General features: G+C 43.3%; 1 protein-coding gene and 1 gene segment (V, D, J or C); both read left to right on the top strand.

Moving 5' to 3' along the window:
• Positions 1 to 19267, top strand: part of LOC113149229 — a 251219-nt gene that overhangs the window by 33903 nt on the left and 198049 nt on the right. The gene's annotated exons all lie outside the window — the stretch shown is intronic.
• LOC113150814 lies at positions 4059 to 4529 on the top strand. The segment is given in 2 exon segments: positions 4059 to 4134; positions 4222 to 4529. Coding segments are annotated over 2 exon segments (351 nt in total).

Genomic DNA, 19267 nt, shown 5'->3' with positions numbered 1-19267 from the left:
ACCACACACAGACATGTTCTATGTAAATATTAACATCAACAAAGACACTACAGCTGTGAAGAGTAGATAAAAATACAAATGTCTGTAGAATTCACTGAATAGTAGAATTATTTTTATTGTCATTAAAAAGAGTACACATTTCCTTGTTTCCACGTATTGTACATATATATACTTAAATTCCACATCACCAGTGCAGTACATTTGGTTGGTACCATCATTTAAAAGTATCGGTCTATAAATGAGATGTCAGTCGTTTCAGATCTTACATTTTCTTCTGCTGTTGTTGTTGCAAGTTGTTTGTGTTGCATGTTCCTTTTTTAAACCAGATGAGGGAGGTATATACAAACCCTCTGTTTTCTATAAACACACCACCAGCAACCTGCACCATCATGCTTGATTGATAATACAGTTACACTGAGTCTGGATCAATGCTTCTCTGAGGTGAAATAACCAAAAACACAATAACAGACAGTTAAGATTTCATGTGACACAAGAAGTTTTGATGAGTCAAGAATTAATCAGTAAATACATGTCCAGTTTTTACTTGGGCAGATAAAACTTTAGATAGAATGTTTAATTTAACAACTAAAAAAATATGACAAACAATAAATAAATAAAAAACATGCTCTTGTTCAAAGGAATCAGATTTGTCTCCTTTAAGGTCATAAAAAATGCTAGAACAATCTACTGTCTGACTAAATTAAACCAGATATAGAACAAGCTGCTGAATTTGAATTCTATCAAAAAGACTTAATATTAACTAATTACTAATTTTAGGCAAACATCCAACTATCAGTAGGAAATGCAAGTTTTACTTACCCTGTATACTATACTACTAGCTGCTGTTACTTTCTCCACTATCACTATTTGTTTCAGGAAAGTCATGATAGATCATGACTGTGTTTTATCAACTCAAAAAAAATGTATTTGTTGATATTTTTGACTCATTTTTTCTAGAATATCAGAAAAATGCAAGTAGTTCACTTACTTTTACCTGCTACTGGATAATCTAATCCACACATCAAAAATCTAAATTGTTGTTGTATGACAGAATCTCTTGCATTCCTCTCATAAACACTAGAGGGCAGTCAGTGTCAGTGTTTGTCTCCTCTGAGAATATTAATGCATTTCTTTATTTCTTAAACCTTCGGTGGGAAATAAAACTATGCAAATTCACACACTGATGCACAATCCCCACCCATATATATCTCACTGATATCAGGCTTTGTAGTCACAGACTCAGCCACATTATCACCATGACACTTGTACAGAGTCTCTTGTTCTTGACTCTCATTTCAGGTGAGTGAAGTCAGTATCCAGCAGAGATGATAACAGGAGTGTTGAATGTCTGCTGGCTTCTCTTCATCTAAACCTTATGTCTCTTTCAGCCGCTCAGGGTCAGTCTCTGACCTCCTCAGAGCCAGTGGTCAGCAGACCTGGAGAATCGGTCACTCTGTCCTGTTAAGTAGAAGGACTTACTCTTGCTTGGCTGCACTGGATTCGTCAGAAACCTGGGAAAGGACTGGAATGGATCGGACGCATTGATAGTGGAACTGGCACTATATTTGCTCAGAGTCTCCAAGGCCAGTTTTCCATCACCAAAGACACTTCCACAAATGTGGTGTATTTACAGGCAAAAAGTCTGAAACAAGAAGATTCTGCAGTTTATTATTGTGCACGGGAGTCACAGTGACACAAGAGACGACAAAGCTGTACAAAAACAACACTGAGCTCTGGGTGAGAGTCACTGAAGCATGTTGGACACTCAAAACAATGACAATGAAACATATATTATCAATGAAAATGTATTTGGGGCAGGTGAAGGTGCATCAAAGCAACTGATCATGATATGATGTTGAATTAAGTGGAGCTCCCCTGAAATCCTTGTTATCATGTTTTCAATTTACTTTAAACTTGCTTCAACAATGTCATGCAAACAATCAAAAAATACATCAGCTCTTTTTCTTTCTTCCCATTCACAGTTTTAGAAAGAAACATTTAATCTGTCAACAGTGACAATTAAGTATTACATTCAAAAGTACTTATGTATCAGCTAATAATAAACATATGATCAGTGAACAAACTTGCAGGGATCAGGAAATTAATAGTCAGATGAAATGCTCACATTAAATATTAAAATGCTTTTTTTGTGCTTTCTGATTCTGTTACATGTTCCGTACATGATAACTCAGCAGACAATTTGCATATGATCATCACGCATAGTTTTTTATTTTTATACATATATTTTTTTTAAACATGTTTGAATAGTAAAACCCAAAAGGTATTACAAACATCTGAAACCCTCAACCCTCCAGAATTCCAGATTGCTTTGATACATACAGCTAGTTTTCTCCCACTCAGTCTAGGGTAGATTCGCTATCTTTAACAATTTCATCGTTGAAATATGTCTAAAAATGAATAGTCTGAAGACTGAAGATTTCATATTACTGTGCCTGAACAGATTCCGTTATAAAACGTCAAGTTGTATTTTGGAAGTATCAGTGTTAGTTCACAAATCACTCAATGATTTGTGGCAAAAATATGATTTTTTCTTTATTTCTAATGAAAATAAAATTTTATGGGATATAAAACAAACCAAATGAACCATGTGAAAAATATTGTTCAAAGTGTTGGTGACACCCAATCAAGAGGAGTAAACTACACCCTAACTACAACTAAATAAAAATACATTCTCCACTTGAAAAAGCGAAACGAACCAGAACAACATGTTGCATGCTACGCTTCCAGACAGACGAAAAAGAAAAAGGTGTTGATGACATGTGTCACTATGGGTCCCTATGAGTTAACTAATATTTGTGTAAGTCAAAATGAATATTCAACAATATGCAAAGAAATGTTGTTAATAAGGAAGTAAAGTGTGAGTGAGAGGACAGAAGAGCAGACATCAGTTCCGCTTCAACATCAACATGTTCTCTGTAGCTCTGATACTGCTGCTGACAGCTGGATCCTGTGAGGAACTTTCTGTGGATTCATGCTGATAAACACATTGAAAACATAGAATAGTGTTGATAATAATGTTGATTTCTGTTTTCACAGGTGTGTACAGTATTGATCTCATCCAAACAGACTCACTGGTTGTGCAGCCTGGACAGTCTTTGACCATCACCTGTCAGGTGTCTGGTTATTCTCTGACTGATGACAGTTATGGAACAGGTTGGATCAGACAGCATGAAGGAAAAGCAATGGAGTGGATTAACTACCAGTGGGGAACTAGTGGTCTTCGTCAAAATAATGCTCTGAAGAACAAGTTCAGTTACAGCAGAGACACTTCTGCAAGAACAGTGACTCTAACAGGACAGAATCTGCAGCCTGAGGACACAGCTGTTTATTACTGTGCACGTGTTAGAGACACTGTGACACAAACCACCGACAGACCTGTACAAATACACAAAACATGTTACTGAACCACACACAGAAATGTTCTATATAAAGATTAACATCATACACATACAACATACAAATGTCTGTAGAATTCACTGAATAGTAGAATTTATTTTTCTCAATATTAAAAAAAGTAAACATTTTCTTGTATCCATGTATTGTACATACATACTACATATGTGAATTCCACTTCACCAGCACAGTACATTTGGTTGGTTTAAAAGTATCGGCCTGTTTGTTTTGCATGTTCCCTTTTTTAAACCAGATAAGGGAGGTATATACAAACCCTCTGTTTATTTTAAACACACCACCAACAACCTATTGAATAATAATTATAAAATTGTTTTATATATTTTTAATTAGAGACCACTGCACCATCATGTTTGATTGATAAGACAGTGGCACTGAGTCTGAATCAATGTTTCTCTGAGGTGAAATAACCAAAAACACAAGAACAGACAGTTACTTACTAATCATAGGCAAACATCCAACTATCAGTAGGAAATGCAAGTTTTTCTTGTCCTGTGAACTAATGTTTAGTTGTTTGTTTAATTTCCTATTTCTCACAAATGATGCATTTAAATATTCATCAACATGCAAAACAGTGTTACTTATAAGGACGTACAGAGTGTGTCTCTGTGTCAGTGGGAGGAAAAGAAACTTCAAATCAGTTCAGCTTCAACATCAACATGTTCTCTGTAGCTCTGATACTGCTGCTGACAGCTGGATCCTGTGAGGACCTTTCAGGGGATTCATACTGATAAACAAATTGAAAACATAGAATAGTGTTTATAATGATGTTGGTTTCTGTTTCCACAGGTGTGTACAGTATTGATCTCATCCAGCCAGACTCACTGGTTGTGCAGCCTGGACAGTCTTTAACCATCACCTGTCAGGTCTCTGGTTATTCTGTGACTGATAACAGCTATGCAACAGGTTGGATCAGACATTGTGAAGGAAATCCAATGGACTGGATTTTCCACCAGTGGGGCGGAGGAGGCTTTTACAAAAATGATGCTTTGAAGAACAAGTTCAGTTACAGCAGAGACACTTCTGCTGGAACAGTGACTCTAACAGGACAGAATCTGCAGCCTGAGGACACAGCTGTTTATTACTGTGCACGTTAACCCACAGTGACATAAACCACAGACAGAGCTGCACAAATACCCACACAACAGGACACACACACACATCAACACTCTACTGGGGTTGAAGTACATTTGCTTTCTACATGTCTTCTAAAACCTGTAGAGGGAGGTCTGTAGAAACTTGATTGAATTCTTTCAAGACCTATTAGTAACAAGTCTCATATCATAACCTTAACCCAGCTCTGTGAGTGTTGAAACCGAAACATAAAATATTTAGCAGTACTCCAGTCACAAAACAAGATGTTGTCCCGCAAAAACAGATGTCTGAGGAATTTTCTTTCAGTGGAGTGAATGTGATCTCTGTGTGGCAAAAACAGTGCATACAAAATACAAATTGAAGATTGTGCTGAACATGGCAAATGCTAAAAAAAAAAGAAGTTTCAGAAGATTTATATGTTTTTACGTTTAATCCGATGAGTGAAGATGTATTTACACTTTGATGTTACATATTTACAAAAATAGAAATGCACCTTATACTTTTCAATGAATTCAAAACTGGATCATTAATGTGACATGCATACAGTGACAAGAAAAAAATAAGTGAAGTGAGCAACCGACCCATATATATCTCACTGATATCAGGCTTTGTAGTCACAGACTCAGCCACATTATCACCATGACACTTGTATAGAGTATGTTGTTCTTGACTCTCATTTCAGGTGAGTGAAGTCAGGATCCAGCAGAGATGATGACACCATTTCACCATTTGATAGTTTTACCATCTTAATACTTATGTTGTTGTTTACCTTGACAGGTGTTGATGCTCAGACTCTGACAGAGTCTGAATCAGTGGTTAAAAACCCTGGAGAATCCCACAGACTGACCTGTACTGTCTCTGGATTTTCACTCAGCAGCCACTGGATGGCCTGGATCAGACAGGCTCCTGGAAAAGGACTGGAGTGGATTGCAGCTGATGCTGGTGGCAGCAACTATTACTCTCAGTCAGTCCAGAGAGACAACAGCAAACAGCAGCTGTATCTACAGATGAACAGTCTGAAAACTGAAGATTCTGCTGTTTATTATTGTGCTCGAGACTCACAGTGACTGAAGTTTGTTGAGAAGCTGTACAAAATCCTATGTACAAAAAATATGTCAATGTGACTATTTTTCTTGAAGAAAATGAAATTTGATATATGAACACACAAATTATATTATTCAAAGCACAATATTATATATAACATTAAACTTTTTTTCAAGTCACTCAGAAAACAGTAGCAAAGCATCTGTGTTGTCACATGCTTTAAACTTTTATACATTTCTTCATCTCTGGAACGTCGTCATTTCATATCTGCATTTATCGAGACCCATAAACTCTGAAATGTGACTCAGTAAAACAGTCTGAGCAAAGATTAGCATGAAGATGAACAGGTCACGATTTGTGAGTGAAACTGAATGTTGTAATTTTCTCTTCAAAACACTAGAGGGCAGTTAGTGTAAACATTTCCCTCTCCTGAATGAATATCGGTTCATCCCACTGGTGTAAACTGGCTGGAACTCAAACCCTGCATTCATTTAGAGATTTATATTCACATCAGATAAAAAATTATATGATGCACTGACTTCAGCTTCATCTGTTCAATTAGTTACAGTTCACCATTTAGCAATCTATAGAAAGGTTTCCTGATAAGCAGATGGATGATTGAAAGAGTAGCTGTTTATTTGTTCTTATAATATGAAAATAGTTGTCTTCCAGTTCCAGTAAGACTGATAAAAAAAATCTTTTCAAAAGGACATCAGATGTTCGTTCTCACATTTGAAAAAGCTGGATAAAGAGACTCAACAAAGAAAAAACTACTGTTTTTCACGTCTTCTCGCACACACATCAAGTCCTGCACTCAATGTGTGTGTGAGTTAACTGAACTTTTCTGCACTGTATTTCTTTAAATCTCTGGTGGGAAATAAAACTATGCAAATTCACACACTGATGCACAATCCCCACCCATATATATCTCACTGATATCAGGCTTTGCAGTCACAGACTCAGCCACATTATCACCATGACACTTGTACAGAGTCTCTTGTTCTTGACTCTCATTTCAGGTGAGTGAAGTCGGTATCCAGCAGAGATGATAACAGGAGTGTTGAATGTCTGCTGGCTTCTCTTCATCTAAACTCTATGTTTCTTTCAGTCACTCAGGGTCAGTCTCTGACCTCCTCAGAGCCAGTGGTCAGCAGACCTGGAGAATCGGTCACTCTGTCCTGCAAAGTAGAAGGACTTGCTCTTGCTTATCTGCACTGGGTTCGTCAGAAACCTGCAAAAGGACTGGAATGGATCGGATGCATTGATAGTGGAACTGGCACTAGATTTGCTCAGAGTCTCCAAGGCCAGTTTTCCATCACCAAAGACACTTCCACAAATGTGGTGCATTTACTGGCAAAAAGTCTGAAACAAGAAGATTCTGCAGTTTATTATTGTGCAAAAGAGTCACAGTGACACAAGAGACGACAAAGCTGTACAAAAACAACACTGAGCTCTGGGTGAGAGTCACTGAAGCATGTTGGACACTCAAAACAATGACAATGAAACATATATTATCAATGAGAATGTATTTGGGGCAGGTGAAGGTGCATCAAAGCAACTGATCGTGATATGATGTTGAATTAGGTGGAACTCCCCTGAAATCCTTGTTATCATGTTTTGAATTTACTTTAAAATTGCTTTAACAATGTCATGCAAACAATCAAAAAATATATCAGCTCATTTTCTTTCTTCCCATTCACAGTTTTAGAAAGAAACATTTCATCTCTCGACAATGACAATTAATCGTAACTGATATTATTACATTCAAAAGCACTTATGTATCAGCTAATATGATCAGTGAACAAGCTTGCAGAAATCAGGAAATTAATAGTCAGATGAAATGCTCACATTAAATATTAAAATGCTTTTTTTGTACTTTCTGATCTGTTACATGTACTTTAAACATCGTTTAAAGTGTTGGTGAAACCCAATCAAGAGGAGTAAACTACCCCCTAACTACAACTAGATAAAAATAGATTCTCCACTTGAAAAAGCAAAACTAACCAGCACAACAAGGCGTCCAATACTGCATGTTGCATGCTGCACTTCCAGACAGACGAAAAATAAAAAGGTGTTGATGACACATGTGCCACTTTGGGATCTTATGGGTTAACTAATATTTGTGTAAGTCAAAATGAATATTCAACAGTATGCAAAGAAATGTTGCTATTAAGGAAGTAAAGTGTGAGTGAGAGGCCAGAAGAGCAGACATCAGTTCCGCTTCAACATCAACATGTTCTCTGTAGCTCTGATACTGCTGCTGACAGATGGATCCTGTGAGGAACTTTCAGTGGATTCATGCTGATAAACATATTGAAAACAAAGAATAGTGTTGATAATAATGTTAATTTCTGTTTCCACAGGTGTGTACAGTATTGATCACATCCAGCCAGACTCACTGGTTGTGCAGCCTGGACAGTCTTTGACCATCACCTGTCAGGCCTCTGGTTATTCTCTGACTGATGACAGCTATGGAACTGGTTGGATCAGACAGCGTGAAGGAAAACCAATGGATTGGATTACTCACCAGTGGGGAACTAGTGGTCTTCGTCAAAATGATGCTTTGAAGAAAAAGTTCAGTTTCAGCAGAGACACTTCTGCAAGAACAGTGACTCTAATCGGACAGAATCTGCAGCCTGAGGACACAGCTGTTTATTACTGTGTACGTGTTAGCGACACTGTGACACAAACCACTGACAGACCTGTACAAATACACAAAACATGTTACTGAACCACACACAGACATGTTCTATGTAAATATTAACATCATCAAAGGCACTACAGCTGTGAAGAGTAGATAAAAATACAAATGTCTGTAGAATTCACTGAATAGTAGAATTTTCTTGATATTAAAAAAAGTAAACATTTCCTTGTAACCATGTATTGTACATACATACTACATATGTGAATTCTACTTTACCAGCCCAGTACATTTGGTTCGTACCATAATTTAAAAGTATCGGACTGTTTGTGTTGCATGCTCCCTTTTTTAAACTAGATGAGGGAAGTATACACAAACCCTATGTTTCTTATAAAGACACCACCAACAACCTGTTGAATAATAATTATAAAATTATTTTATATATTTTTAATTAGAGACCACTGCACCATCATGTTTGATTGATAATACAATTGCACTGAGTCTGGATCAGTGTTTCTCTGAGGTGAAATAACCAAAAACACAATAACAGACAGTTAAGATTTCATGTGACACAAGAAGTTTTGATGAGTAAAGAATTACTCAGTAAATACATGTCCACTTTTTACTTGGGCAGATAAAACCTTAGATAGAATGTTTGAATTTAACAACTAAAAAAATATGACAAACAATAAATAAATAAAACACATGCTCTTGTTCAAAGGAATCAGATTTGTCTCCGTAAAGGTCATCAAAAATGCTAGAACAATCTAATGTCTGACTAAATTAAATCAGATGTAGGACAAGCTGCTGAGTTTGAATTCTATCAAAAAGACTTAATATTAACTAATTACTAATTATAGGCAAACATTCAACTATCAGTAGGAAATGAAAGCTTTACTTGTCCTGTATACTTATAATAATAATAATGAATACTTTATTGATCCCCTTGGGGAAATTGTGGGTGGACAGCTGCTAGACAGTATGTCAGTGCTACACTACGGGGTTTCGGTGTCTTGTCCAAGGACACCTCAGCAAATAGCCAGGAGGGACCGAGAATCGAACCACTCATCCTGGGGTTCTGGGTGACTGCTCTACCCCCTGAGCTACTGCCGCCCCAATGTTTAGTTGTTTGTTTAATTTCCTATTTCTCACAAATGATGCATTTAAATATTCATCAACATGCAAAACAGTGTTACTTATAAGGACGTACAGAGTGTGTCTCTGTGTCAGTGGGAGGAAAAGAAACTTCAAATCAGTCCAGCTTCAACATCAACATGTTCTCTGTAGCTCTGATACTGCTGCTGACAGCTGGATCCTGTGAGGAACTTTCGGTGGATTCATGCCAATAAATACATTGAAAACATAGAATAGTGTTTATAATGTTTTTGATTTCTGTTTCCACAGGTGTGTACAGTATTGATCTCATCCAGCCAGACTCACTGGTTGTGCAGCCTGGACAGTCTTTGACCATCACCTGTCAGGTCTCTGGTTATTCTCTGACTCATAACAGCTATGCAACAGGTTGGATCAGACAGCGTGAAGGAAAAGCACTGGACTGGATTTTCCATCAGTGGGGCGGAGGAGGCTTTTACAAAAATGATGCTTTGAAGAACAAGTTCAGTTACAGCAGAGACACTTCTGCTGGAACAGTGACTCTAACAGGACAGAATCTGCAGCCTGAGGACACAGCTGTTTATTACTGTGTACGTCACCCCACAGTGAAATAAACCACAGACAGAGCTGCACAAATACCCACACAACAGGACACACACACACATCAACACTCTACTGGGGTTGAAGTACATTTGCTTTCAACATGTCTTCTAAAACCTGTAGAGGGAGGTCTGTTCAAACTTGATTAAATTCTTTTAAGACCTATTAGTAACAAGTCTCATATCATAACCTTAACCCAGCTCTGTGAGTGTTGAAACCAAAACATAAAATATTTAGCAGTACTCCAGTCACAAAACAAGATGTTGTCCAGCAAAAAAAGATGTCTGAGGAATTTTCTATCAGTGGGGTGAAGGTGACCTCTGTGTGGCAAAATACTGCAAAAGTCCATACGAAATGCAAACTGAACTATACTGTGATGTTAACATGGTAAACGCTTTAAAAAAGGAAAGAAAAGACAATTCAGCTGGTTTCTGATAAGTTTAAAAAACACAATGGAGCAGATTTTTATATTTTAAGTATAATGGTCCAATATTCCTCCTCTGTATTGTGCATGTCGAATCCAGAGCTACAGGAAACAATTGATCTTATTGCTGTATAATGTGTTTCAACCAGTTATTAAAACACAGCTGCTGTTACTTTCTCCACTATCACTGTTTGTTTCAGGAAAGTCATGATAGATCATGACTGTGCTTTATCAACTCAGAAAAAATGTATTTGTTGATATTTGGGACTCATTTTTTCTAGAATATCAGAAAAATGCAAGTAGTTCACTTACTTTTACCTGCTACTGGATAATCTAATCCACACATCACAAATCTAAATCATTAATGTATGACAGAATCTCTTGCATTCCTCTCATAAACACTAGAGGGCAGTCAGTGTCAGTATTTGTCTCCTCTGAGTATATTAATGCATCTCTTTATTTCTTTATTTCTTAAACCTTCGGTGGGAAAAAGAACTATGCAAATTCACACACTGATGCACAATCCCCACCCATATATATCTCACTGATATCAGGCTTTGTAGTCACAGACTCAGCCACATTATCACCATGACACTTGTACAGAGTCTCTTGTTCTTGACTCTCATTTCAGGTGAGTGAAGTCAGTATCCAGCAGAGATGATAACAGGAGTTTTGAATGTCTGCTGGCTTCTCTTCATCTAAACCTTACGTCTCTTTCAGTCACTCAGGGTCAGTCTCTGACCTCCTCAGAGCCAGTGGTCAGCAGACCTGGAGAATCGGTCACTCTGTCCTGCAAAGTTGAAGGACTTGCTCTTGCTTGGCTGCACTGGATTCATCAGAAACCTGGCAAAGGACTGGAATGGATCGGACGCATTGATAGTGGAACTGGCACTAGATTTGCTCAGAGTCTCCAAGGCCAGTTTTCCATCACCAAAGACACTTCCACAAATGTGGTGTATTTACAGGCAAAAAGTCTGAAACAAGAAGATTCTGCAGTTTATTATTGTGCATGGGAGTCACAGTGACACAAGAGACGACAAAGCTGTACAAAAACAACACTGAGCTCTGGGTGAGAGTCACTGAAGCATGTTGGACACTCAAAACAATGACAATGAAACATATATTATCAATGAAAATGTATCTGGGGCAGGTGAAGGTGCATCAAAGCAACTGATCATGATATGATGTTGAATTAAGTGGAGCTCCCCTGAAATGTTGTCATCTACTGCAGTAGCTCATGTGGTAGAGCAGTCGCCTACGGACCCCAGGGTGAGTTCCCCAGTTCCTCCTGGCTACTAGCTGAGGTGTCCTTGGACAAGACACCGAAACCCTGTAGTAGCGCCGACTCAGTCTGGCAGCTCTCCAAAACGAATTTCCCCAAAGGGATCACTAAAGTATACATTTTTATTATTATTATGAATTTACTTTAAACTTGCTTCAACAATGTCATGCAAACAATCAAAAAATATATCAGCTCTTTTTCTTTCTTCCCATTCACAGTTTTAGAAAGAAACATTTCATCTGTCAACAGTGACAATTAATTGTAACTGATATTATTACATTCAAAAGCACTTATGTATCAGCTAATAATAAACATATGATCAGTGAACAAGCTTGCAGAAATCAGGAAATTAATAGTCAGATGAAATGCTCACATTAAATATTAAAATGCTTTTTTTGTACTTTCTGATCTGTTACATGTACTTTAAACATCGTTTAAAGTGTTGGTGAAACCCAATCAAGAGGAGTAAACTACACCCTAATTACAACTAGATAAAAATACATTCTCCACTTGAAAAAGCAAAACTAACCAGCACAACAAGGCGTCCAGTACTGCATGTTGCATGCTGCGCTTCCAGACAAACGAAAAATAAAAAGGTGTTGATGACACGTGTCACTAAGGGGCCTGATGAGTTAACTAATATCTGTGTAAGTCAAAATGAATATTCAACAGTATGCAAAGAAATTTTGCTTATAAGGAAGTCAAGTGTGAGTGAGAGGACAGAAGAGAAGACATCAGTTCAGCTTCAACATCAACATGTTCTCTGTAGCTCTGTTACTGCTGCTGACAGCTGGATCCTGTGAGGAACTTTCAGTGGATTCATGCTGATAAACATATTGAAAACATAGAATAGTGTTGATAATAATTTTGATTTCTGTTTCCACAGGTGTGTACAGTATTGATCTCATCCAAACAGACCCACTGGTTGTGCAGCCTGGACAGTCTTTGACCATCACCTGTCAGGTCTCTGGTTATTCTCTGACAGATGGCAGCTATGCAACAGGTTGGATCAGACAGCGTGAAGGAAAACAAACGGACTGGATTAACCACCAGTGGGGAGGTGGTACTCTTCATCAAAATGATGCTTTGAAGAACAAGTTCAGTTACAGCAGAGACACTTCTGCAAGAACAGTGACTCTAAAAGGACAGAATCTGCAGCCTGAGGACACAGCTGTTTATTACTGTGCACGTGTTAGAGACACAGTGACACAAACCACCGACAGACCTGTACAAATACACAAAACATACTGAACCACACACAGACATGTTCTATGTAAATATTAACATCAACAAAGACACTACAGCTGTGAAGAGTAGATAAAAATACAAATGTCTGTAGAATTCACTGAATAGTAGAATTAATTTTATTGTCATTAAAAAGAGTACACATTTCCTTGTTTCCACGTATTGTACATATATATACTTAAATTCCACATCACCAGTGCAGTACATTTGGTTGGTACCATCATTTAAAAGTATCGGTCTATAAATGAGATGTCAGTCGTTTCAGATCTTACATTTTCTTCTACTGTTGTTGTTGCAAGTTGTTTGTGTTGCATGTTCCTTTTTTAAACCAGATGAGGGAGGTATATACAAACCCTCTGTTTTCTATAAACACACCACCAGCAACCTGCACCATCATGCTTGATTGATAATACAGTTACACTGAGTCTGGATCAATGCTTCTCTGAGGTGAAATAACCAAAAACACAATAACAGACAGTTAAGATTTCATGTGACACAAGAAGTTTTGATGAGTCAAGAATTACTCAGTAAATACATGTCCAGTTTTTACTTGGGCAGATAAAACTTTAGATAGAACGTTTGAATTTAACAACTAAAAAAATATGACAAACAATAAATAAATAAAACACATGCTCTTGTTCAAAGGAATCAGATTTGTCTCCTTTAAGGTCATGAAAAATGCTAGAACAATCTACTGTCTGACTAAATTAAACCAGATATAGAACAAGCTGCTGAATTTGAATTCTATCAAAAAGACTTATATATTAACTAATTACTAATTATAGGCAAACATTCAACTATCAGTAGGAAATGAAAGCTTTACTTGTCCTGTATACTAATGTTTAGTTGTTTGTTTAATTTCCTATTTCTCACAAATGATGCATTTAAATATTCATCAACATGCAAAACAATGTTACTTATAAGGACGTACAGAGTGTGTCTCTGTGTCAGTGGGAGGAAAAGAAACTTCAAATCAGTTCAGCTTCAACATCAACATGTTCTCTGTAGCTCTGTTACTGCTGCTGACAGCTGGATCCTGTGAGGAATTTTCAGTGGGTTAATGCTGATAAACATATTGAAAACATAGAACAGTGTTGATAATAATGTTAATTTCTGTTTCCACAGGTGTGTACAGTATTGATCTCATCCAGCCAGACTCACTGGTTGTGCAGCCTGGACAGTCTTTGACCATCACCTGTCAGGTCTCTGGTTATTCTCTGACTGATGACAACTATGCAACAGGTTGGAACAGACAGCGTGAAGGAAAACAAGTGGACTGGATTACTCACCAGTGGGGAACGAGCGGTCTTAATCAAAATAATGCTCTGAAGAACAAGTTCAGTTTCAGCAGAGACACTTCTGCAAGAACAGTGACTCTAACAGGACAGAATCTGCAGCCTGAGGACACAGCTGTTTATTACTGTGCACGTGTTAGCGACACTGTGACACAAACCTGTCATGGTTCCAGCCTCGTTGCTGCTGGTGCTTCCTCCCGTGCTTTTATTTTGGCGGTTTCCTGTTTCCCTTTCCCGTTCTGGTCACATGCACTCACCTGATTGGTCACACCTGGTTTTCCCTCACAGTATAAATACCGGCCTGCTCACCTGTTTCCCCTGCCAGATAGTTTGTTCTCCATACCCGGACTCTATCCAGCGTTTCTTGTGGACTGATTTGTTTGGATTTCTCGGACTCTGCCTGATCTGGACCCTGTCTCTTGCCTGACCCCCTGTTGCTGTGAGTTCTGTTCATTCCCTGTCCCTTTCCCCTGCTCACAGTACCAGACCTGTACCTGTGCCTGCTTGATTCCCTTTCCCGGACCTGTACCCCTTCTACCCTGTCTACTCTGGATTACCCCCCACTGGACCAGCCTGACCTGACTCTGCCTCCCGTCTCCCCCTTTGGTTCAGTGAGTGTTTTCCCTGTTCTATGTTCTCCCTCGTTGTTCCCTTCCCCGCTCTGTTTCCGTTTGGATCTCCCTGTGCGTCGACCTGGATTGTCTTTTCGTTGTGGATCTTGCCTGCCGGACTTACCTCTGAACTGCCATAACCGTGTATGACCTGGATTACCCTTGACCTGAGTTTAGCCTTTTGGATTAATTGCTTTGGACATTGAATTTCATCACACTCTGTGACTGTTTTCTCATTGTGATTCTGTTACTCTGGTTACACTACTGGACACTCTCCACTGGTTCTCAGTCGCCACCATTCACCATCTCTATTGTCCTCCATTTTATCCATGTGCTCTCCGTTGGTCGGCCATCTTGGTTTTGACGTCACTTCCGGTTACCAACCAGACCACCATACTCACCCTACCTCATCTCCTCCCATCTAGTGACTGTTTCATTTAATTCATTGATTTACTGTGTTCTGTCGATATAAATTAAAGATTGACTACTCAGTTCTGTCCTGTCTGATCTCTGGCCATGGAGTCCATCCGGCAGCTCATGACAGAACTATCTGGCCACAAAATGGACTCCGTCAGAGACCTGGCCTGGGGGGGACTTACCTACCCGCCCAGCTACCAGGAGGAGTACTCGTACCTGGACGAGGATGATTACATGGACTCTCCATATTACGGTACACGTTTGGCCATTGCCCCAAAACCCGTCAGTTACATTAAATCCCGATACCTGCGGCGTTTCCGCCAGAAGCGGCGGAATCTCCAGGCCCCAGCTCCAGCTTCAGTACCTGCCTCCGCAGCTGCGCCAGCCACAGCTCCAGCTTCAGTACCTGCCTCCGCAGCTGCGCCAGCCACAGCTCCAGCTTCAGTACCTGCCTCCGCAGCTGCGCCAGCCACAGCTCCAGCTTCAGTACCTGCCTCCGCAGCTGCGCCAGCGTCAGCTTCAGTTCCTGTCACGGCGGCTGCACCAGCCTCAGTTCCTGTCGCCGCGGCTGCCTCAGCCTCAGTTCCTGTCGCCGCAGCTGCCTCAGCCTCAGTTCCTGTCGCCGCAGCTGCCTCAGCCTCAGTTCCTGTCGCCGCAGCTGCCTCAGCCTCAGTTCCTGTCGCCGCAGCTGCCTCAGCCTCAGTTCCTGTCGCCGCAGCTGCCTCAGCCTCAGTTCCTGTCGCCGCAGCTGCCTCAGCCTCAGTTCCTGTCGCCGCAGCTTGCCTCAGCCTCAGTTCCTGTCGCCGCAGCTGCCTCAGCCTCAGTTCCTGTCGCCGCAGCTGCCTCAGCCTCAGTTCCTGTCGCCGCAGCTGCCTCAGCCTCAGTTCCTGTCGCCGCAGCTGCCTCAGCCTCAGTTCCTGTCGCCGCAGCTGCCTCAGCCTCAGTTCCTGTCACCGCAGCGGCTCCTGCCACAGCTCCTGTCACCGCAGCGGCTCCTGCATCAGCCTCAGTTCCTGTCACCGCAGCGGCTCCTGTCATCATGGCGGACGTCGCCCCCGCTCCTGTCATCATGGCGGACGTCGCCCCCGCTCCTGTCATCATGGCGGACGTCGCCCCCGCTCCTGTCATCATGGCGGACGTCGCCCCCGCTCCTGTCATCATGGCGGACGTCGCTTCCCCGCTCTGTTTCCGTTTGGATCTCCCTGTGCGTCGACCTGGATTGTCTTTTCGTTGTGGATCTTGCCTGCCGGACTTACCTCTGAACTGCCATAACCGTGTATGACCTGGATTACCCTTGACCTGAGTTTAGCCTTTTGGATTAATTGCTTTGGACATTGAATTTCATCACACTCTGTGACTGTTTTCTCATTGTGATTCTGTTACTCTGGTTACACTACTGGACACTCTCCACTGGTTCTCAGTCGCCACCATTCACCATCTCTATTGTCCTCCATTTTATCCATGTGCTCTCCGTTGGTCGGCCATCTTGGTTTTGACGTCACTTCCGGTTACCAACCAGACCACCATACTCACCCTACCTCATCTCCTCCCATCTAGTGACTGTTTCATTTAATTCATTGATTTACTGTGTTCTGTCGATATAAATTAAAGATTGACTACTCAGTTCTGTCCTGTCTGATCTCTGGCCATGGAGTCCATCCGGCAGCTCATGACAGAACTATCTGGCCACAAAATGGACTCCGTCAGAGACCTGGCCTGGGGGGGACTTACCTACCCGCCCAGCTACCAGGAGGAGTACTCGTACCTGGACGAGGATGATTACATGGACTCTCCATATTACGGTACACGTTTGGCCATTGCCCCAAAACCCGTCAGTTACATTAAATCCCGATACCTGCGGCGTTTCCGCCAGAAGCGGCGGAATCTCCAGACCTCACCCTCAGCTTCAGCTTCAGTTCCTGTCGCCGCAGCTGCCTCAGCCTCAGTTCCTGTCGCCGCAGCTGCCTCAGCCTCAGTTCCTGTCGCCGCAGCTGCCTCAGCCTCAGTTCCTGTCGCCGCAGCTGCCTCAGCCTCAGTTCCTGTCGCCGCAGCTGCCTCAGCCTCAGTTCCTGTCTCCGCAGCTGCCACAGCTCCTGTCACCGCAGCGGCTCCTGCCACAGCTCCTGTCACCGCAGCGGCTCCTGCCACAGCTCCTGTCACCGCAGCGGCTCCTGCCACAGCTCCTGTCACCGCAGCGGCTCCTGCCACAGCTCCTGTCACCGCAGCGGCTCCTGCCACAGCTCCTGTCACCGCAGCGGCTCCTGCATCAGCCTCAGTTCCTGTCACCGCAGCGGCTCCTGTCATCATGGCGGACGTCGCCCCCGCTCCTGTCATCATGGCGGACGTCGCCCCCGCTCCTGTATCATGGCGGACGTCGCCCCCGCTCCTGTCATCATGGCGGACGTCGCCCCCGCTCCTGTCATCATGCGGACGTCGCCCCCGCTCCTGTCATCATGGCGGACGTCGCCCCCGCTCCTGTCATCATGGCGGACGTCGCCCCCGCTCCTGTCATCATGGCGGACGTCGCCCCCGCTCCTGTCATCATGGCGGACGTCGCCCCCGCTCCTGTCATCATGGCGGACCCGGGCTTGCCTACATCAAGAGGATTGACACTGTTCCTCGCGGCTTCTGCTCCTGCTCACGTCGCCCCAGCGGCTTCTGCTCCTGCTCACGTCGCCCCAGCGGCTTCTGCTCCTGCTCATCCTGCAGCCTCTGCGGCTCCTGCTCATCCTGCAGCAGTTCATGATCTGGTTCTGCTTGCCACGGCTGCTTCTGCTGTCCCAGCTGCCATCATCGCTCCGACAACCGTAGCCACCACAGCTACGGTTCCTGTCACGGCTCCATCTCCTGGGACCGCAGTCGTGCTGGCTCCTGCCCTAGCTCCAGCTGCTGCAGTCATCCCGGCTCCTGGCTCTGTTCCTGTTCGTGCTGTCACCACAGTCGCAGCTACCCTGGTTGCTGCAGTCACGGCTGCCCTGGTCACGGCAACTAATCCAGTCTGGTACCCAGACGCGTCAACACAGAGGTCAGCTTCACCATCTGTCCTTTCTCCAGGCGGGTCGACGCAGAGGTCGTCGTTACCGTCTCACCTGTCTCCGGGCAGCACGACGCAGAGGATGTCGTCGTTGCCGCCTACCCAGCCTGTTCCTGTCACGGATCCGGCTCCTGTTCCTGTCACGGATCCGGCTCCTGTTCCTGTCACGGATCCGGCTCCTGTTCCTGTCACGGATCCGGCTCCTGTTCCTGTCACGGATCCGGCTCCTGTTCCTGTCACGGATCTGGCTTCTGTTCCTGGTCCTTCAGCTGTCGCCGCAGTTGCAGCCACCTTGCTTGCTGCAGTCACTGCTGCTCTGGTGTCAGCTGCTGCTCCGGTCCCTGCAGCCGCCAGGTTCCCTGGCGGGTCGACGCAGAGGTCGCCGTCGTCGCCGTCTCTTCAGTCTTCGGACGGGTCGACGCAGAGGCCGTCGCCGCCGTCTCTTAACTTTGAACTTTGTTTGTCACCCCAGGAGATGTGGTGGGATGACAATGAGGACACCACCACCTGCTCCTGTCTCCTTGGGGGGCCCCTGAGAACGTGCTCCTGTCCTGGCCCCTCAGCTCCAGCTGGCTCAAAGTTCGTCGCCGCCGGGCAGTCCGCCCGGGGCTCTCCAGCCTTGTTCGTCGCCGCCGGGCAGTCCGCCTGGGAGTCCTCAGCCGTCTTGCTGTTCCCCGGCTCACTGCTCGCCATCCGGCAGTCCGCCTGCGGGTCTCCTGCCCGTGGGTCGTATCCTGGCCTCCGGCCTGGGGGTCCTCGGCCTGCTCTCCGGTCCCCGGTTCTCCAGCCGGCTCAAGGGTCTCGGGCTCTGTCTTCTGGTTCACCGCCTCCCGGCCGTCCGCCCGAGGCCCTGTCTTCTGGTTCGTCGCCTCCCGGCCGTCCGCCCGGGGCTCTCCTGTCCTCCAGCCTGGCGCCTCCGGGCCGTCCGCCCGGGGCTCTCCTGTCCTCCAGCCTGGCGCCTCCGGGCCGTCCGCCCGGGGCTCTCCTGTCCTCCAGCCTGGCGCCTCCGGGCCGTCCGCCCGGGGCTCTCCTGT

This window comes from Anabas testudineus, chromosome 8 (assembly GCF_900324465.2).
Source record: "Anabas testudineus chromosome 8, fAnaTes1.2, whole genome shotgun sequence".
NCBI classification, from domain to species: Eukaryota; Metazoa; Chordata; class Actinopteri; order Anabantiformes; family Anabantidae; genus Anabas; species Anabas testudineus.
This window is presented reverse-complemented; position numbering and strand designations above follow the sequence as displayed.